Source organism: Zerene cesonia, unplaced genomic scaffold, assembly GCF_012273895.1.
Source record: "Zerene cesonia ecotype Mississippi unplaced genomic scaffold, Zerene_cesonia_1.1 Zces_u011, whole genome shotgun sequence".
NCBI lineage: Eukaryota > Metazoa > Arthropoda > Insecta > Lepidoptera > Pieridae > Zerene > Zerene cesonia.
This window is the reverse complement of record NW_024045141.1, coordinates 420,400-437,978: the sequence shown is the minus strand read 5'-3', so window position 1 is coordinate 437,978 and position 17,579 is coordinate 420,400. Positions and strand designations below refer to the sequence as shown.

The following is a 17,579-nucleotide window of genomic DNA, read 5'->3' as shown; positions in this document are numbered from 1 at the left end:
AAAAAATGCTAAAAAAAGATCACGTGATTAATGGACAACCCCTTATAATTGAGTATCTATGCTAATATTATAATGAGGAAACTTTTCTAATTTTGTTTTCAGGCAGTAACCATTGAACCGATTGCAAAAATTCTTTCACCATTACAAAGCTGCAACTACACTGAGCCACATCCTACTTCGTACTAATATTCTAAATGCGAAAGTTTGTAAGGATGTGTGTGTTTGTTGCTCTTTCACGCAAAAGCTACTGAACCGATTGCAATGGAATTTCGTACGTAGACAGCTGGACAACTGGAATAACATATAGGCAACTTTGTATCCCGATATTTCTGCGAGATACGGACTTACGAGGGTGAAACCGCGGGGAGCTAGTAGACTATATATGTACCACAGACGAACAGCGATTAAACTTATAAATTTACATTAAGAATGAGTATTTTCGTGTTTATCTTTGTAAACGATGAACCCTACTAATATTTAAACGTGAAAGTTTGTAAGTATGGATGGATATTTGTTAATGAAATTCTACAATAACATAGCTTATTTTTCTTATATTCTTATATGTTTTGTCATGTCTTATTCTGATAAGAAATAACAAAATATATATCTGATTTAGTTTGAAATGCTACCTGCATTCGGACATTAAAATCTCAAACGAGTTTCTCTTGTCTGATCATTGTTTGTTTATTGAACTAGCCGTTTAACCGAAAAATACTATACATTATTTTACTGGCGTTTGCCCGCGTGATCCTAGCAAATTAGTTATAACGCCATCTATCGGAATTATAAGATTTTAATAAGCATAGAAATCCTGATGAATCTTCCCATAAGAATGTGATGTTTTACAAACTTAATCTGTCACTAGTCTCAATAATATTAATCAGAAGATATATCACGTGAATAAAACCACATACTTTAGTGCGTAAACTGTATATTTATTTAATATTCTACTTAAATAAGTGTCTTTTTGAGATTATATTTTGTCATTTTATAATTCATCATATACAATACTATATTTCCTTAATCTAGATATTTCCTTTACAAAATATACATAAATTACTCCTAATACTATTTTAGTACTACAAAGCCTGTATTTTTATTATCTTACACCGCATTATAAAGAGAAGCATACAGTAGTACCACCAACGCCTTTAATTTCGTAGTTTAGCCGACAACGTCCATACAATATTGTGGTTGTCACAACACAACAATCACGTTATCACACCTATATCAAAAATGTGAAAATTTGTTTGTATGTTTGTCCGTCAAACAGTGAAACTCCTGAACGGATTTTGATGAAGTACGATATGCAGATAGGGTATGAGCAAGCAGGAATCCAGGACGGGCGTCTATAATATAATTAAAAAGACAGATCCTAGATAACACAAGATGTCGATTCGAAGTGTCATATTATCAATTGTGCCAGCGCACATCGGGGAAGCACCACACCCCCACAGAGAACTGGGGTGAATTAAAAACCAACTTCAAAGATTGATTGTTGAACTCAGAACTGTCGACTAGGTCAACCGATATGGTGATTTAGTGGAGGAAGGAATGTGAAATTCCTCCATCGAAAAAGGGAGGACTTTCCACCAGTCTCCACGACTAGCCGGCTTGCAAGGCGCCAATTGTGAGTTGAGTCATTTTGTCTCTCTAGCGAAAACATTTCGCTAGCGCGATTCAGAAATGCGTCACTACATATTATTTCTTTTTATTTGAAAGCTGGTGCCCATTTAAATTTGGTTAGTTCTGACGATATGAAGGCGTTTTCGTTTTTTGTTAAAAACAATTATTTTATTAAATACGCCCAGCCCTGCTTCAAACAATCGAGTCATTTCCTCTTACATTTACCTTGCAATTATCAAATTTAAATTAAATTACAGATCTTAAAATTGCCACAACCACTGGAAAATATGGCCATATGAAATAAATTTAAAAATATTATCATTTGCGGATGTGCCTTTAAATTCATATTCAAAATACATTTATTTAAAAGAATGTAGACATAAATTAATGATGTTATTATTATAATTTAATGTGGCTAAGGCATTAAAAACAGTTAGATATATAAACGCTCATACAATCGTGAGGACTGTACGTTTCTTTGTAAGAAATTTCAATTTGTGAAAAATAGCCCTTAATACCACGCATTAAAGCTCACGCGGATCGGCATATAATTTTAAAAATACTAATTTATTTTTCTGATTATTTGTATCATATTCGTGAATATTGTTTCGATGTATTTATGTACAAAAATATGTTACTTTTAACGGAATTGAGAACGTTTCCTTATGTAAATAAAGTTAAAAATTCGTATAATTCATGCTCCGCGCACTACTTAGTCTATTGTCTCTTTCACACTTAGCTTGTTTTGCATATGACAGAATGTGACAAAACATTTGAAACAGGACAATAGTTATAATACTTAAATGGAATTAAAATAATGATTAGGTATTTGTGACATTTACAAGATTTACCAACGACCTAAGACCAAAGATTACTAGATAGAGCAAGTTGTCTAACGTGTCATATTCCGATTTAGAATTAGGAGGAATGCGCATGTGACACATCCAGATATTATGCAGTCTTTTTCTCTTTCCAAATTATTTTCTTCACAGATCTATCCTTTACTTGAGTTAAACGATGTTTATGACCGTTATGCCAAACATTTACCAAGTAAATTGCTTCACTTAATGGAAAAACGCAGTCCTTACTACGCAGACGATTCCCGACTCTCAACAATGGCTATAAGGGCTTGTTTATCCTTCCTATTTTCACAGGCGGACCCTATCAGCGCGAGTAGGTGCTTATTCGAGTATTCCACGTGCTCCCTGACGAAAGATTCCAGCTCATTCCGAGGCAAATAATACGCTTTCACGTATCTATCGACGTATTCCTGGTAGGGCACCGGTTTAAGACCGGAAATCTTTTCCAGTTTGACAAATAACTGCCTATAGTCCAATTGCATCAACCCCCGACCGCCGTTGGAGCATTTCGTCGCATTCGAAAACCCCTCCACCAACAAATGCACTATGAACTTTGAGACCATTGCCCAGATCGAGTTTATAACCTCAAAATTGAGAGTTATCTTCGACGATATATTCTCCAGCCTTAATGCGAACACTTGAATTTTCCGGGTTATCATATCAACGTACGGACTATGTTCCACCGCAACGTTTTTGACGTCCCACCGCACTTGGGACATCGCTATCAGCGCTGATCTAGCGTCAAGCGCTTTGGACGCGGAACACATGTACACGGGCATACGTAAATTCGTAACAACCGCTAGGGTGTTATCTCTAAAATGTTCTAGGATCATCTTTTGGTGCTGTGCGACTATCGACTCTAAGTACGGTTGTAACGTTTCAAATTGCTTCGCAAGGAATATCACGCTCTCGACGCCCACTATGCGTTCGCTCAGACCGTGCAAATTCGCTTCGCTGTTCATATCCAAGTGCTGCGGAACGTTTGGGCTATCGTAAGTCTTGTCCTCTCCGTATATACTGTTGGAAATACGTTTCAACGCCGCGTTCAACTTCGCCGTGTATAGCGTTGACGAGGAGACCTCGAGGTCCGACGTGAAGAACAAATGGACCGCGTAAAAATAATAATCGAACAGTTGGTTCATTAACATTATAACTTCCAGCGAGATTTGGGGCAAATATCTACTGATCTGCAAGTACTGACCGCAGTTTCTTAGCACCGACAGCGTTGTGTTCGTAACTATTATGCTATGTTTGACTTTCGATGGGCTATTCGTGACGTATTCGTTCCTATCGGCGTCGTCCACGAAATCTCGTCTCAACTCATCCGGTTCTTCGTCAGATTCATCACTCGGCTCAGATTCTGGCTCGAGGCCAAATATGTCATCGTTCGTAACGTCATCGTTGCGGAATATTTCGAAGGGCGTCCTTGACGTTTTCTGCGTGAAATATTTCGATATGTACATACTGTCATCCTGCGAGTGGACAGAGGACGTAGTGTCGGACTGCGAGCTTTTCACGATCACGTCCGATTTCGTCTTAAAATACCTCCTGAACTGTTTGAACTCTTGCAGATTCAGCAGCGTAAAGGTAGATTTCACCGGACACTGTTCCCAACCTTCGTTTTCTAGGAACAACTTCAACTCCTCCATCCTCCCCTTGTGATAGTTCTTTATGTACGAAACGCTTTGCGTCTTAATGAAATCCTGCAGGAGGTCGGACGTATCGCCGCAAAACACTTCCGCGACCTGCGTCAACTTCCTCAAGATTCCCAGCATTTGTATGAACTTCTCAAACGGATACTCCTCTAACCCTGAACTCTTGAGGAATGTGGACACTTTCGCTTGTACGTCATGCCATATCCGAATGAGGCCAGCTTTTAACTTCTGCTTTATGTATTCCCGACTGACGTTTTTTTCTATATCGAAAACATTTGACGAACTGGGCGCGGCTTCGTCGTGTCTCGCGTACCAATTGACTAGGAGATAGTAACTTCGCATCACTTGAAATAACTTTTCGCACAAGTTCAATAGACAACCCGGCGCTTTATTTGTCAACACGGCTTGGCACATCTCTTGAAATTTCATTTCTGACGTGTCGTTGAGGAACGGTTTGATCGCCTCTATGGCCGATTCGTTAACAGCCGACGAGTAGTGCATATGTAACTGTTCCATGGCCGCTTGAGTTTTCCCCAAGAGATCGTACGCCTTCTTTAATTTCATGAAGACATCCTCATCGAAGTTATAACAAATGCCGGATAGCACTGAATCCAATTTCTCCTCAGTCATATCGAGGGTATCTTGCAACCTAGATGCTAGATCCGCGATGCAAGTGTATTCTTTATGGTTTGCGGCCGCTTTCTTGCTCTTCAGTATTAGCTCTATGGCTTCATAATACTCTTTCTTCACCAACAGATCAGCGACATCCGTTTCGACGCTTCTCAAACTTCTGAGTAATTCGAGCGATTTGAGCACCGATTTTATTATCTGTCTCTTTCTAACATTAGCTAGAATAACGAAGGTGGAAACGGTGAGATGGTTGGAAGCGATACGTAGATTTTCCCGCGCTTTTTTGCACGTTTCTACCGTTTGAGCCAATTGCTCTTTGATGTTCTGTATCTCTTCGAATTCCCGATCACAGTTGTCGCGTTGCTGTGATATGAGATGAAGCGCTTTACCAGAAACCACCTGAAAGGGGGAATCATTATAATAACTTTAAATAGAATAAATTAAAAATTGAGTTTAAATCCCTATTAATCCATACTCTGACCATCTGTCTCACTTCATATTCATTCCAACAATTTGGATGAAATTTAGTACATCTACACAGATAAATTTACCTACCTACACTACCCTCAGGTTGCCTGGAAGACATCGCTTCTTAGCGATAAGGCCGGCTATTTGTACCGCTTTTAATCTTTTTAAAATATTTATTTGTTTTTATTTTGTTTTATGTGTGTGCAGTAAAGTGTTTTTTATTATTTATTATTTATTACATCTATAGATTAAAAACCCGAGAAAGGACATAGGATAGTATATCTCACGGAAATCCCAAGGGAATGTGAACTACGTAAGCTCTAATACCTTTGACTATGTGGGCAAAGACATTGACAGAAAGTTAGCAGATAAAAAAACATCCAAACACACATGACATTTTAAGTATAGTGACTGTTCATTCCCTCATTCATCATTACCTGCTGCTGCCGTTTGAGCTTGGTGAACATCTGTTCTATTTCATCACAATTCAACGGTGATGGGGCGTTCTCTAAAGCATATTTCGCCGCATCGAATTCAGATGGTGGTGAAAAATATACATGCTCTATTTCTTTAAGGACCTGAAATCAAATAATAAGTTTCCTTAATTGTTAAGTCAAGGTATATTGTAAGGGTAGAATTGAACAATTTTCAAATGGGCAGACTTTCTGGTTGACTCTTCTCTGTAGAATATGCATTCCAAAGCGGTCCAAAGTGAAATGTACTTGATAGATAAATGTTTATGTTTCAAATGGAGTTTTATAATAGTTGACTTAAATACAATTTTAGCTTCACCTGTATACTCATATGTAAACAACTCTTTTAGACTAGATTTTCGCCAACTTTAAATGGACAGATTATAATGAAATTTGTATGCTTATTAAGGATTGGTAAGGATTTATACACAATAATGAACGGTCAAACTACAAAAGAACAGCATAAATAATGGGAAACATTCATGTTCCAAAAACTACCATATTTCAAAATAATAAATACAAAGTGTGTTTGTGTGTTTTGCATGTATAATTTCACTGTAGAGTATACCATAGAATACCTACATAAATAAAATGATAAGATTTTAATAACATAGATACATTTTAAAAACATGGCGGCCGAGTATGCTACAGCATATATTAAGCCAATTCAGACGGTGGAAGGTACCATAATTTCTTAATAATTTAAAAGATTGTCATAAAATTGTAACATATTGGTGGGGGGAGTCGAGTTCCAACATAAAAATAAAATGTTCAATTAGCATATAGTATACCTCCAACTCAGCAGCTGATTGAGCAGCAGTCAAGGATCGCGAATTGACCCCCGGCGGCCCATGCCTGTTTTCCACATTTTGTGAAAACATTGTGTTCTGTTAAGTAGAAAGTAATTATAAAGAATAATTTGGAAATTAAAAACTTTTTCGTATATATGTCGTAAAAAACTTTTTCGTATATGTGTTGTTAATAAAATATAATGAATAAATTGCATATAAAATCAGTTAAAAAGTTTTTAATTTCTTAATGTATAACACTCGCGTAAAATCAAACACAAGAAAATACTAAGAATAATTTGCTCATGATTGACTGCCTCCTTACACCGTGATTAATGTGCGAGCATAACTCAGGGGTTACTGGCTTTGAATGGGTGTAATATAACAAGCAATAAATGTTTTGGTCTCACTGCACACTGAATTATTGCCATGTTGTAAATTTGATCATAAAAATATACGCTAAAAGCATCTGCCTGATGACCCATAGAGCAGAGAGTTGATACAGGTCTTTACTTGTACCGACTATCTAAGTTAACTTATTATTTGGCATATATGAATAACTATGTGAAAACCATTAAAGCAGATTTTGATAACTTGTTTTTATCACTAAGTTTGCTCTAAATGACATTAAGCTAATGGATAATATAGGACAACTGTCTACCAGCATAAGGGAAATTTTCCATATCTGTTTATCTCTTCAATTCACTCTGTATCAAACTACTTTGATACAAAATTAAGGTATTAATAAATTCGTCTATTTATCAATGGAGAGGAAAGAAATTGCACATACTTTCTAGTGAACCTGATCACTTAACAATAAGGCATTTAGTGTAAAGTAATAAATATTACTTTCTTGTCTGGGAAAAAAAATAAATAAGAAATCTTATTTAATTTTAAACTTTTTGAGAAAAACTCAGCGTAGGTAAGTAATGAAACAATCGCAATACGCACCTTTGTTCTCAGGCTTTTTTAAATTAGAAACAAATACAAATTAGAAAGGTATTTTTCATTACTCCAACGTTCATGTTTCTATTAGTTTTCCTGTTAGATTTCATTTCATGATTTGTACAAATAAGCGTGATTTATATAAATATTTAGATGTAAACATGACTCATGTCTATTTTATTAAAATACCGCATTTCACGAACATTTAGCATTTTGCGTGATTTCAGTTTTCACTCGAGTCAAACGTATTTTGACAATTGACGTGAGAATTGAAAAGCTACCATGTGTCAAGAAGCGATAGATTCTGCTTTACAATCACAGTACGTACTACGTAGTACATACTCATTGTTCATTTATAAACAAGTATATTTTATCAACATTTTTAATCAGCGACATTAAAATCTACATAAAATATATAGTTTTTATTTAACTTGAAAGGGAACAAAATAGTGTTTGGTCACACGCTATAGCTGTGTCCTGTGTCATGCTGAATGTGTTCATAATTAAAATTCGGATACAATATGAAATAAAAGCATAAAATAGCAGTAAAGTTATCGTATCTCAAAAACAAACAATTTCTTCGTCAATACAACAAGCGAAAGTTCTGAGGTGAAAAACCAAAAAAATTCAACGTTAATTGATTCCGACATCTTCCTGGTTTTCAAGTTTGGTTTGTATAGTATAGTGATTTTTGATTTCTAGACTGATGTTTATTTCAATATGTGTAGCATTTTTGATTTAATTTATAAAGAAAATATTGAACTCTTCATAACAATATACGATACCCGATACCGATACTACATGGCTTATGGACATTTAAAGCAAAAGAGTCATATCGTATACATGTACGACTATTCGATTCTGACTGAAGGACACGTCTCTAGAGCTAAATTTTTATTTAGTAAAGAAAATAACAGTGAGTGTTTGACGTCATGCGAATGATGATTATTTAGCGATTGTATTTAGTTTTTGTGAAGTTTATAGGGACGAATATTTATGAATCTAGTGAAATTACAAAAATGGAGACTGATTGGATGATAGAAGACACGACGACGCCTAAGGTACGTCTCAAAACATGGATATAGAACATAGATGTAATGTCATGGAATACTGTTCCGCCATCTTTGCCTCTACACCCAGTTGCCTTTGTAAATTTACAAGAAATAATTTCAAGGAAACTGGGAAGCGTGTGGCGCTATAAGCCACATAAATATTAGGTTAATCAGAAAATAAATAAGCATGATATAAATTGTTACAGCTCATGACAAATACCGTGTCTGCAATGCAGTTTTCGAGTTTCAGCATTTAACCCAATTTCCTGAAATAATAAAAATAAGTTTCTTTGTAGGTTTATTCACGAACACATATTCTTTCATAACTTGAATTATAATTCAAATTATGCAGTATCATGATTTTTATTAACTCGTAAAGTAAAATACCTGGTTTATCAGGAAAAATAATACATGTTTTAAAATCATATTATTCATGAAAAAGTTACGAACTCCCTGTTATAAGAAAAGTCGTAACGTAATGAAATTTAAATGTATGTTATTATTCTGGTTTCTGTGTGTAATCTGTATTCAACAGTCACTGTATAAAAATACACATTATGACAATAATCTATACTGATATTATAAAGCTGAACAGTTTGTTTGTTTGTTTGAACGCACTAATTTCAGGACCTACTGGGCCGATTTGAAAAATTGGAAAAGCTATAGGCTATGTATATACCATGGGCAAAGATGGGTTGGACCACTAGTATTTTATAGTGCTATATTCTAAATTGATATATTCATATAATTAATTTAGACATTATTTGTATCTGCTCTAATAATAAGAAAAACCTATAAAATTATTGTCCTTGATATGAGTATAAAGTTTGAATTAAATCTGTCCTTTCAAAGTGAGTCAAAACAATGTCTAAAGTTACAGTCTGTGATACATAAAAAAATAATGAATTTTCTATTAATAATTCTTAATCAAATTTTATAAATCTTTTTATTCCATTAAAATTTTTTTGATTGCACTTTTACATTATCTAAGGATATATAAGTGTTATTATTTTTTCTGGATCTTTTTATTTTACTTTAAACTATTTTTATATATATTAGATTAATCTATGATATGAAAAGTTAAGTTCTTTCTAATATCATCCCATGAATAGTGGTATTTTATATAGAGGAAATGTGTGTGATTTTGTTTGTATGTTTGTAATGTTTTCACGCAATAACTTACTATAATAAAGGTTTTTTTTATTGTTATTCTGGCTTACTCCCTTCTAAATGATGATGGTTGAGTTTTCATTATTTATTTTAAGGTTTAGGAGAGTCGTTTAAAAAAAGTTGTCAAATGTGATGCAGGTAGGTAATGTTTATACTAAACAGCAACTACAAAAATCAGTCCTACATGTAATTTACAACTGCTAAACTGCATTTTTTATTATTTGTTGTTAAAGCAGTAAAAGAATTGCATCTATCCACCACAGTTCATGAAATAAATGCGAGTTCTATGTCTCAAAACAGTACACAAGTCAGACTAATCTAAGATGTTAACTAATCACCGTACCAAAGGGTAGTTTTGTAGAGGAATAATAGTATGAATCATCAGCCATTTATTGCATAGATCTGCTTAAGTATGGATAAGCATCAAAACAGCTTTAGAAGCCATTAAAGTGCATTTATGTAAAGGTTAAGGGTATTGTCGTCAGTCATTCGTGTTGTTAAACGAATTAAATTTACGGTGACAGATGATTTATATTGAATATGTGTGAGTTGTATACGGGTTGTACATTTATATGTTTAATGTTTATTATGTTGGTATGTAGCTATGAAAATGAATTACACAAAATAATGAAATTGCAAAAAAGAAGGAAATTATATATAAATAATATTTTAGCAGCTAAATTGTTAAAAAAGTTAACACTAGCTGTGCCCTATGTCTTTGGTCTGTGACTAAACAACAAACCTTACCACCATTAAAAAACACTAACAAATCATATGTCCCAATTGGCTAAATCCACACCAGCGAAGATACCAACCCCCACATGAAATAGTACCTTACGAATGTTACTGTGTTTTGTTCGGTTAGTGGTCAGCCGGAGTCCCATATCCTTTATTCCTGTCGTCAAACCTTACTGCCTGCTGCCGCGCTGACACCAGATATATATATATATATATATTCTACAATTGTTCATGGGCAGTGGTGATCGTTTTAGGCGCTGTTGGAAAGCTCAGTTGCCCGTTCTAACATTAAGTTATTATTTTTTACAAAATAGGGGTGATATCCCTTGTGGGAAGGTACCGCTCCCAGTGTTTCATATTTTGTTTTAAAGTTTATTAATTTGTGCATAGTAAAAGTTGGCTAATTTAAATGAAATCGTATCAATTGCAGCAGGTGACATCGCTGACATCGCTGGACACCGGCGTCAAGCCAGCGCCGAGCGGCGCCGCCTACGTGGCGGAGAGAAATACCTGTTTAAACTTATTCACGAAATGGAACGAAACCGATCAGGTGAGTGATTTTGTTTATTTATTTAATAGGTAGAAGGAAATTTTTGGAATATTTCTTGATACTGCAAGGATAGAAGAAAACTCGGGATTATACGTGTCTTTTGATTTAATCTAGTGAGGCTCAATAACCAAATAACTGAATGTGTCGAGTGTAAGAAGAGATCTCTCTGTCTCTCTCTCTCTCTCTCTCTCTCTCTTCTTTCACTCAAGAGAAAGACAAAGAGAGTAAACAAAAAGTCGTAAGTTTAACCGACCGGGCGAGTGTGCAAGAAATAAATGATTTTAAACATCATAGGAACATATATGGTTTGATATATGGTATGAACTATTTGCAAAATCCTGCTTACCTCTCCTATCCTACTAATATTATAAATGCGAAAGTTTGTGAGGCTGAATGTATTTGTATGTGTGTGTTTGTTTCACGCAAATGCTACTGAACCGATTGCAATGAAATTTGGTATGTAGATGGCTGGACAACTGGAATTACTCATAGACAACTTTCATCCTGATATTCCTATAGGATACACACTTACGCGGCTGAAACCGCGGGGCGCAGCTAGTATTATAAACGCGAAAGTTTGTGAGAATGAATTTATTTGTATGTGTGTTACTCTTTCACGCAAATACTACTGAACCTATTGCAATGAAATTTGGTACATAGATGGCTGGACAACTGGAATTACACATAGGCAACATTTTTATCCCGATATTCCTACGGGATACGGACATAAGCGGCTGAAACCGCGTGGCGCAGCTAGTTATTAAATAAAATATCGTCTTCATTAAAGGTGGAGTTTGTGGAGCAGCTGCTGGCGCGTATGTGCCACTATCAGCATGGACATATCAACGCATATCTCAAGCCCATGCTGCAGAGGGATTTTATCAGCATGCTGCCAAGTTAGCTATTCGTTATAATTATTACAATTCAGAAATCCTCATAGTTGCTCATAGTAGTACTAGTTTATATGAATTACGTGTCATGCTGTTTGTCCGTGATGGACTCCTAAACTGCTCAACCGTTATGCATCAAATTTGCACACCGTGTGCAGTTTGATTGAACTTTAAGAATGGGATAAAAGTGAAGTCCCGTGTCCCTTAGTGGGGTATGAGGCAGATGATATACATCTGTTTCACTGATATATTTTTTTTATGGACAAGTAGGTGATCAGCCTTTTTTTTTGTGCGTCCCCACCGGGAATCGAACCCAAGACACCTCGGTTCTACGCTCACGCGTTAACCACTGTACCAAGGAGGCGGTCTTAAAGATGGGATAGTTTATATTATTTCAATTACGATAAATGACTATCTAGGCGGAGCCGGGGCGATCAGCTATACTATAGAGTTTAGTAATAATAAATTTAGAAATTTAGAAATCTATGGTTCAGTGTGCTTACTGTAGTAATGAATATTTAGAAGATGAAAATCCATGGGTTGACCCTTTAGAACCATAGGACACAATTTGAATCACTCTGTGAATAAAAAGAATCGCATCAGATTTCGTTGCTGTATTTAAAGATACAGGCATACATAGGGACAGACAAACAGATAGACAGCGGACTGTGACTATCTTAGGACAGTTGCTTTAATGAAAATCCAGGGTATTTGTTACCGTTAAAGTCCCTAGTTAGAATTAGTTATATTCTCCTCCGAAACGGCTCGAGCGATTCTCATGACATTTTGTCTGCATATCGGATAGGTCTGAGAATCGGACAATGTCTATTTTACATACCCCTAAATTATAAAAATAAGGCACAACAGCGTTTGCCGGATCAGCTAGTAAACTATAATCACACTTCACACTATATATCACGCTAATTTTATAAATGTTAAAATTTGTTTATTAGGATGTTTGTCCGTCAATCACGCTGAAATTACTGAACAGATTTTGATGAAATTTGGTATACAGACAGGGTATAAGCTGACTTGGGTGATAGGATACTTTTTATCCTGATTAAATGCTCCCTTGGGATAAAACAGAAATTGTGACATCCAAGTGGACCCAGGCGGAGCGTCTAGTTATTAATAGAACGAGGTTTAATTTTGGACCATAAATACAAGTTTCTGGTCCAATGGATGGGCTTTCATCTAAAAGCTGCCTTTTGGCGTTTGCAGAAAAAGGCCTAGACCATGTGGCGGAGAACATACTGTCGTACCTGGACGCGAGCTCGCTGTGCGCCGCCGAGCTGGTCTGCCGCGAGTGGCAGCGGGTGATATCCGAGGGGATGCTGTGGAAGAAGCTGGTGGAGCGGAAGGTCAGGACGGACTCGCTGTGGCGGGGCCTGGCTGAGAGGCGCGGCTGGTGAGTGCTGTACTGGCTAGGAGCTGGTGGTGATGGATGAAGTTGTGGGAGTCGGGCACGCTTCGGCACCTATGGAGTCAGATCGCACTGGGGAGGGTACCACACCCTCACAGAAGATCAACGTAAAATTGTAGGATGCTCCCCTGTTTCGTTCAGTGGCTGGGGCAGGCGGAGGGCGGCCGTATCCTTTTCCTCACCCGTCTTAGTCCATTCCTTCTTTCCAGTCGTTCATCCTTTCCTTTTCCCTTACCCCATAAAAGCGGGCAGCGCATTCACAGAGGTACTACCTTTGCGAATGTTTATGGGCGGTGGTGATCGCTTACCATCAGGCGAACCACCAGCTCAGCTGCCCGCTATGACATAAAAAAAAATCTATTCATACATGTTGTTTTGTCGCCATTTTTCAGGATAATGTACTTGTTCAAACCGAAACCGGGCTGCCAGCACCCGTCGCACTCGTTCTACAGACAGCTCTACCCGAAAATAATACAGGATATACAATCGATAGAGGACAATTGGAGAATGGGCAGGCATAATTTACAAGTGAGTGATCATTTTAAACGGATCTTTAAAGAAGACGGATCGATTTATAATCACTTTTTTTTTTGTTGTTGTTGTTACATAATAGCATACAGCTTATTAACATGCTCATATTAAATGTAACCAAATCTTTAAAATTTTGACCCACATTAAATGTACAGATTAAATTCAAACTATACGCTTATTATTTATCAAGGATCAGTCACTATAAGTATGTATGCTTAGATCTTTAAAACTATGCAACGGATTTTGAAGGGTTTTTTTTAATATATAGAGTGATTCAAGAGGAACGTTTATCTAATATATAAAATTCTCGTGTCACGTGGCTTGACCGATTTTGATGAAATTTTTTGTGCTTATCCGGTATCTATGAGAATTGGCCAACATCTATTTATGATACCCCTAAATGATAAGAGTAAGGCAGAACAGCGTTTGCCGGGTGCAGCTAGTTTTACTATAATATTTATTAAACTTCTCCGAACTGTAACAAAGGCTAGTACAAATTATTATATAATTTCTATAAAATAGCATCTCAATATCCATATAATATGTTTCAGAGGATAAACTGCAGATCGGAGAATTCGAAGGGCGTATACTGTTTGCAATATGACGACAATAAAATTGTATCCGGCTTAAGAGACAACACGATCAAAATATGGGACAGGAAGACGTTGCAGTGCGTCAAGGTGAGTTGAAGTGTGGAATGGTATTTGGATAGCTAGTTAGAGAGAGAGAGAGTGTGAGGTGGGAGTTAGCACAGTTCAGCACGCTTTGGGCCAGCTTGCACCGGGGAAGTGAAATAGTAGCATGATACTGCGTTTCCTTGCGGGAGCCGGAGGCCCGAAGACTTCCTCACTCTTCTAAGTCCATTCCTTCGCTTACCAACCTTCAAACTACTAACTCATTTGCCCTGTATGATATAAAAAAATGAAAAACTATATAAAAATAAGTGAAGTCCCGTGTCCCTTAGTGGGGTATGGGGCAGATGATGAGCATCTGTTTCACTGATTGATTTTCTATACGGACAAGTAGGTGATCAGCCTTCTGACTCCTGCCAGACCGAGACATTATTTTTTTCTGCGTCCCCACCGGGAATTGAACCCAGGACTCCTCGGTTCTACGCTCACGCGTTAACCACTGTACCAAGGTGACAGACGGTCAGAAAACTATATACGTTCCTGAAATTCGCATATAATCTCATCTTTCGTATTACGTACATCTACAGATTGACATTCTCTACCAAATTCCAATTCCTTTCCCAAGTTCATACAATCTTGTCAAACCTAGCCATAAATAAATATTTATATATATATGAATGTGTGACAGATTTTTATGAAGATTTTGTGTGCGTATCGGGTAGGTCTGAGAATCGGCCAACGTCTATTTATAGTGCCCCTAAATCGTATGTGTAAGGCAGAACAGCGTTTGCCGAGTCAGCATAATATGCATATATCAAATCAATTCTAGGTTTTTCGCTTGTTTATATTCTGTGAATATATCTATCCTATCCTACTTAATATTATAAATGCGAAAGTTGTGTAAGGATGTGTGTGCGTTTGTTGCTCTTTCACGCAAAAAGTACTGAAACGATTGCAATGAAATTTGGTACGTAGATAGCTGGACAACTGGAATATGTTTATAGGCAACTTTTTATCCCGATATTCCAACGGTATACGGACTTACGCGGGTGAAACCGCGGGGCTCAACTAGTATATACATATGATGATATGTCTCTCCGTCACCGCAGGAGCTGCAGGGGCACACGGGCTCGGTGCTCTGCCTGCAGTACGACGAGCGCGCGATCATATCCGGCTCGTCGGACAGCACGGTGCGCGTGTGGGACGTCGCCACCGGCGCCATGCTCAACACGCTGATACACCACTGCGAGGCGGTGCTGCACCTGCGCTTCTGCAACGGCATGATGGTCACGTGCAGCAAGGTGCGTGCTGGAGTGATGAAAAAAAAAATTGGAAAAAAATCACAAATTTTTTTTTTTTTTTTGCGGATTTTTTTTTTTTATTTGTGTTCGTGGGTATGCCTTAGGCACGTTAAACCGAAGGAGTAGAAGAAATTCGATTGCCGGGCGTTGAATCGGATTCGAATCCCGCCTCGTGATCGAATTCTTCTCAATTTTTTTCTTCTAAGAGTCATTATCGCATGTGTAAGGTATAATATCAGGAGCGAGGGAGGTAGCGATTTTGGTACGTAAGCTATATAATTATTGACGTGTGACGTCACATCGAAATCGGTTCGGCGGTTGCCGCGTGAACGAATAGCATACATGCATACTACGCGCATACACATTTTCTCAGCACCATTGTTATATATTGGTGGGAATTTTTAAAACACCTTGAAACTAGGGATGCGTCGATACGCCTTTTCACCGATACCGATAACAGTAGTCTTATAAAAAATATCGGCGATACCGGTACCGGTACGCTTACTGTGTATTCAAAAATTAAGGTATAAATATAAATAAATCACAGGTCAGATTTTTCTTTTATTAATATAAAAAGTAGAGACCTTTGTCTCTACTTTTTATATTAATAAAATATTTACCTAAATATTTACCTATGTAAATATTTAGGCAATTAAAAGGCGATTTCGCAAGTCTCTTTGAATAAGACCCGCGCTGGAAAATAGTCTCACGAGACGACACGCTCGTTTACACTACATTTTTTAAACTAAAAAGTATCGTTGAATCGGTATTTTTATGACCGATATATCGGTAAACGCGATGTATCGCCGATATACGATACGATAGTCGGTATATACCAACCTCCCTCCCCTCCCCCCACCAACCGTTCACAGGACAGATCGATAGCGGTGTGGGACATGACGTCGACGACGGAGATAATGCTGCGTCGCGTGCTCGTCGGCCACCGGGCGGCGGTCAACGTGGTGGACTTCGACGAGAAGTACATAGTCAGCGCGAGCGGGGACAGGACCATTAAGGTGAGCTGGTTTAAATAACTTAATAGAGTTACATTATAAACAATTGGGCGTTCTCATCGCTATATAGCTTGGCTTGGCTCTTAAGATGCAGAGTTTTTTCTAGTTTAAGAGGCAATGTACATAGATATGTAAGGTATGTTTGGCAAAATAAAGATTCTATTATTATTATTATTTCATTTTATATATATATTTTTTATAGCGATTTCTTCCAGACAACCAGACATATAGAGAGAAATTAATGTAAAATGCTGATGTACGGTACGGCTGGTTTTGGTAAAGAGATGGATTATAGTCTGGATTAGTACGGAGGCTATTATTTTGATACCCGGGCATCACGCGAGTGAGTGGCGACGCGTGTTACAGCTAGTTTATTTAAAACTAATGAACCGATTGCAATGAAATTTGACAAGTAGATAGCTAGACAACTGGAATAACATATAGGCAACTTTTTATCCCGATATTCGTACGGGATACGGACTTACGCGGATGAAACAGCGGGGCGCAGCTAGTACACTATATTACATGCGGTAGATTGTAAGATTCTTATTTGTCCGCACAGCTCCAAGTGTACAACATTAATAACAGTCACATAATGTTTTTTTTTTCGTCCGTCCGCCCGTCCGCGGCAGGTGTGGAACACGTCCTCGTGCGAGTTCGTGCGCACGCTGAACGGGCACAAGCGCGGCATCGCCTGCCTGCAGTACCGCGACCGGCTCGTCGTGTCCGGCTCGTCGGACAACACGATCCGCCTGTGGGACATCGAGTGCGGCCAGTGCATACGCGTGCTCGAGGGCCACGAGGAGCTCGTGCGGTGCATACGGTGAGTGCGCA

The 17,579-nt window shown here is 37.5% G+C and overlaps 2 protein-coding genes across 3 annotated transcripts in view; one reads left to right on the top strand and one right to left on the bottom strand.

The window, feature by feature from the left end:
* Nucleotides 1-2,454: 2,454 nt before the first annotated feature.
* LOC119839295 (syndetin) lies at nucleotides 2,455-7,708 on the bottom strand. The gene is made up of 4 exons (XM_038365536.1): nucleotides 7,452-7,708; nucleotides 6,504-6,599; nucleotides 5,677-5,817; nucleotides 2,455-5,170 (listed from the first exon to the last, which is right to left on the bottom strand). The coding sequence occupies exons 2-4, from the start codon at nucleotides 6,591-6,593 to the stop codon at nucleotides 2,714-2,716; spliced, it is 2,688 nt and encodes an 895-aa protein (XP_038221464.1). The 5' UTR covers nucleotides 6,594-6,599; nucleotides 7,452-7,708; the 3' UTR covers nucleotides 2,455-2,713.
* Nucleotides 7,709-8,357: 649 nt separating this feature from the next.
* LOC119839315 (beta-TrCP) overlaps nucleotides 8,358-17,579 on the top strand; it is a 12,368-nt gene continuing 3,146 nt past the window's right edge. The window contains exons 1-9 of one of the 2 annotated variants that reach the window (XM_038365557.1): nucleotides 8,358-8,506; nucleotides 10,839-10,955; nucleotides 11,743-11,851; nucleotides 13,067-13,253; nucleotides 13,661-13,796; nucleotides 14,351-14,479; nucleotides 15,541-15,732; nucleotides 16,605-16,748; nucleotides 17,378-17,568. In XM_038365557.1, the coding sequence (XP_038221485.1) occupies nucleotides 8,465-8,506; nucleotides 10,839-10,955; nucleotides 11,743-11,851; nucleotides 13,067-13,253; nucleotides 13,661-13,796; nucleotides 14,351-14,479; nucleotides 15,541-15,732; nucleotides 16,605-16,748; nucleotides 17,378-17,568 (1,247 nt within the window). In that variant the 5' untranslated portion in view covers nucleotides 8,358-8,464. Of the gene's footprint in view, nucleotides 8,507-10,835; nucleotides 10,956-11,742; nucleotides 11,852-13,066; nucleotides 13,254-13,660; nucleotides 13,797-14,350; nucleotides 14,480-15,540; nucleotides 15,733-16,604; nucleotides 16,749-17,377; nucleotides 17,569-17,579 lie in introns of both variants that reach the window. The other variant, XM_038365556.1, reaches the window with a different exon arrangement.

Excerpts from the sequence above, each read along its gene's own strand:
- LOC119839295 (XM_038365536.1), bottom strand. The coding sequence starts at position 6,593 with ATGTTTTCACAAAATGTGGAAAACAGGCATGGGCCGCCGGGGGTCAAT. Across the intron at positions 5,818-6,503 it reads AATCAGCTGCTGAGTTGGAG|GTCCTTAAAGAAATAGAGCA; the intron begins GTATACTATATG and ends ATTTGATTTCAG. Across the intron at positions 5,171-5,676 it reads AGCTCAAACGGCAGCAGCAG|GTGGTTTCTGGTAAAGCGCT; the intron begins GTAATGATGAAT and ends TCCCCCTTTCAG.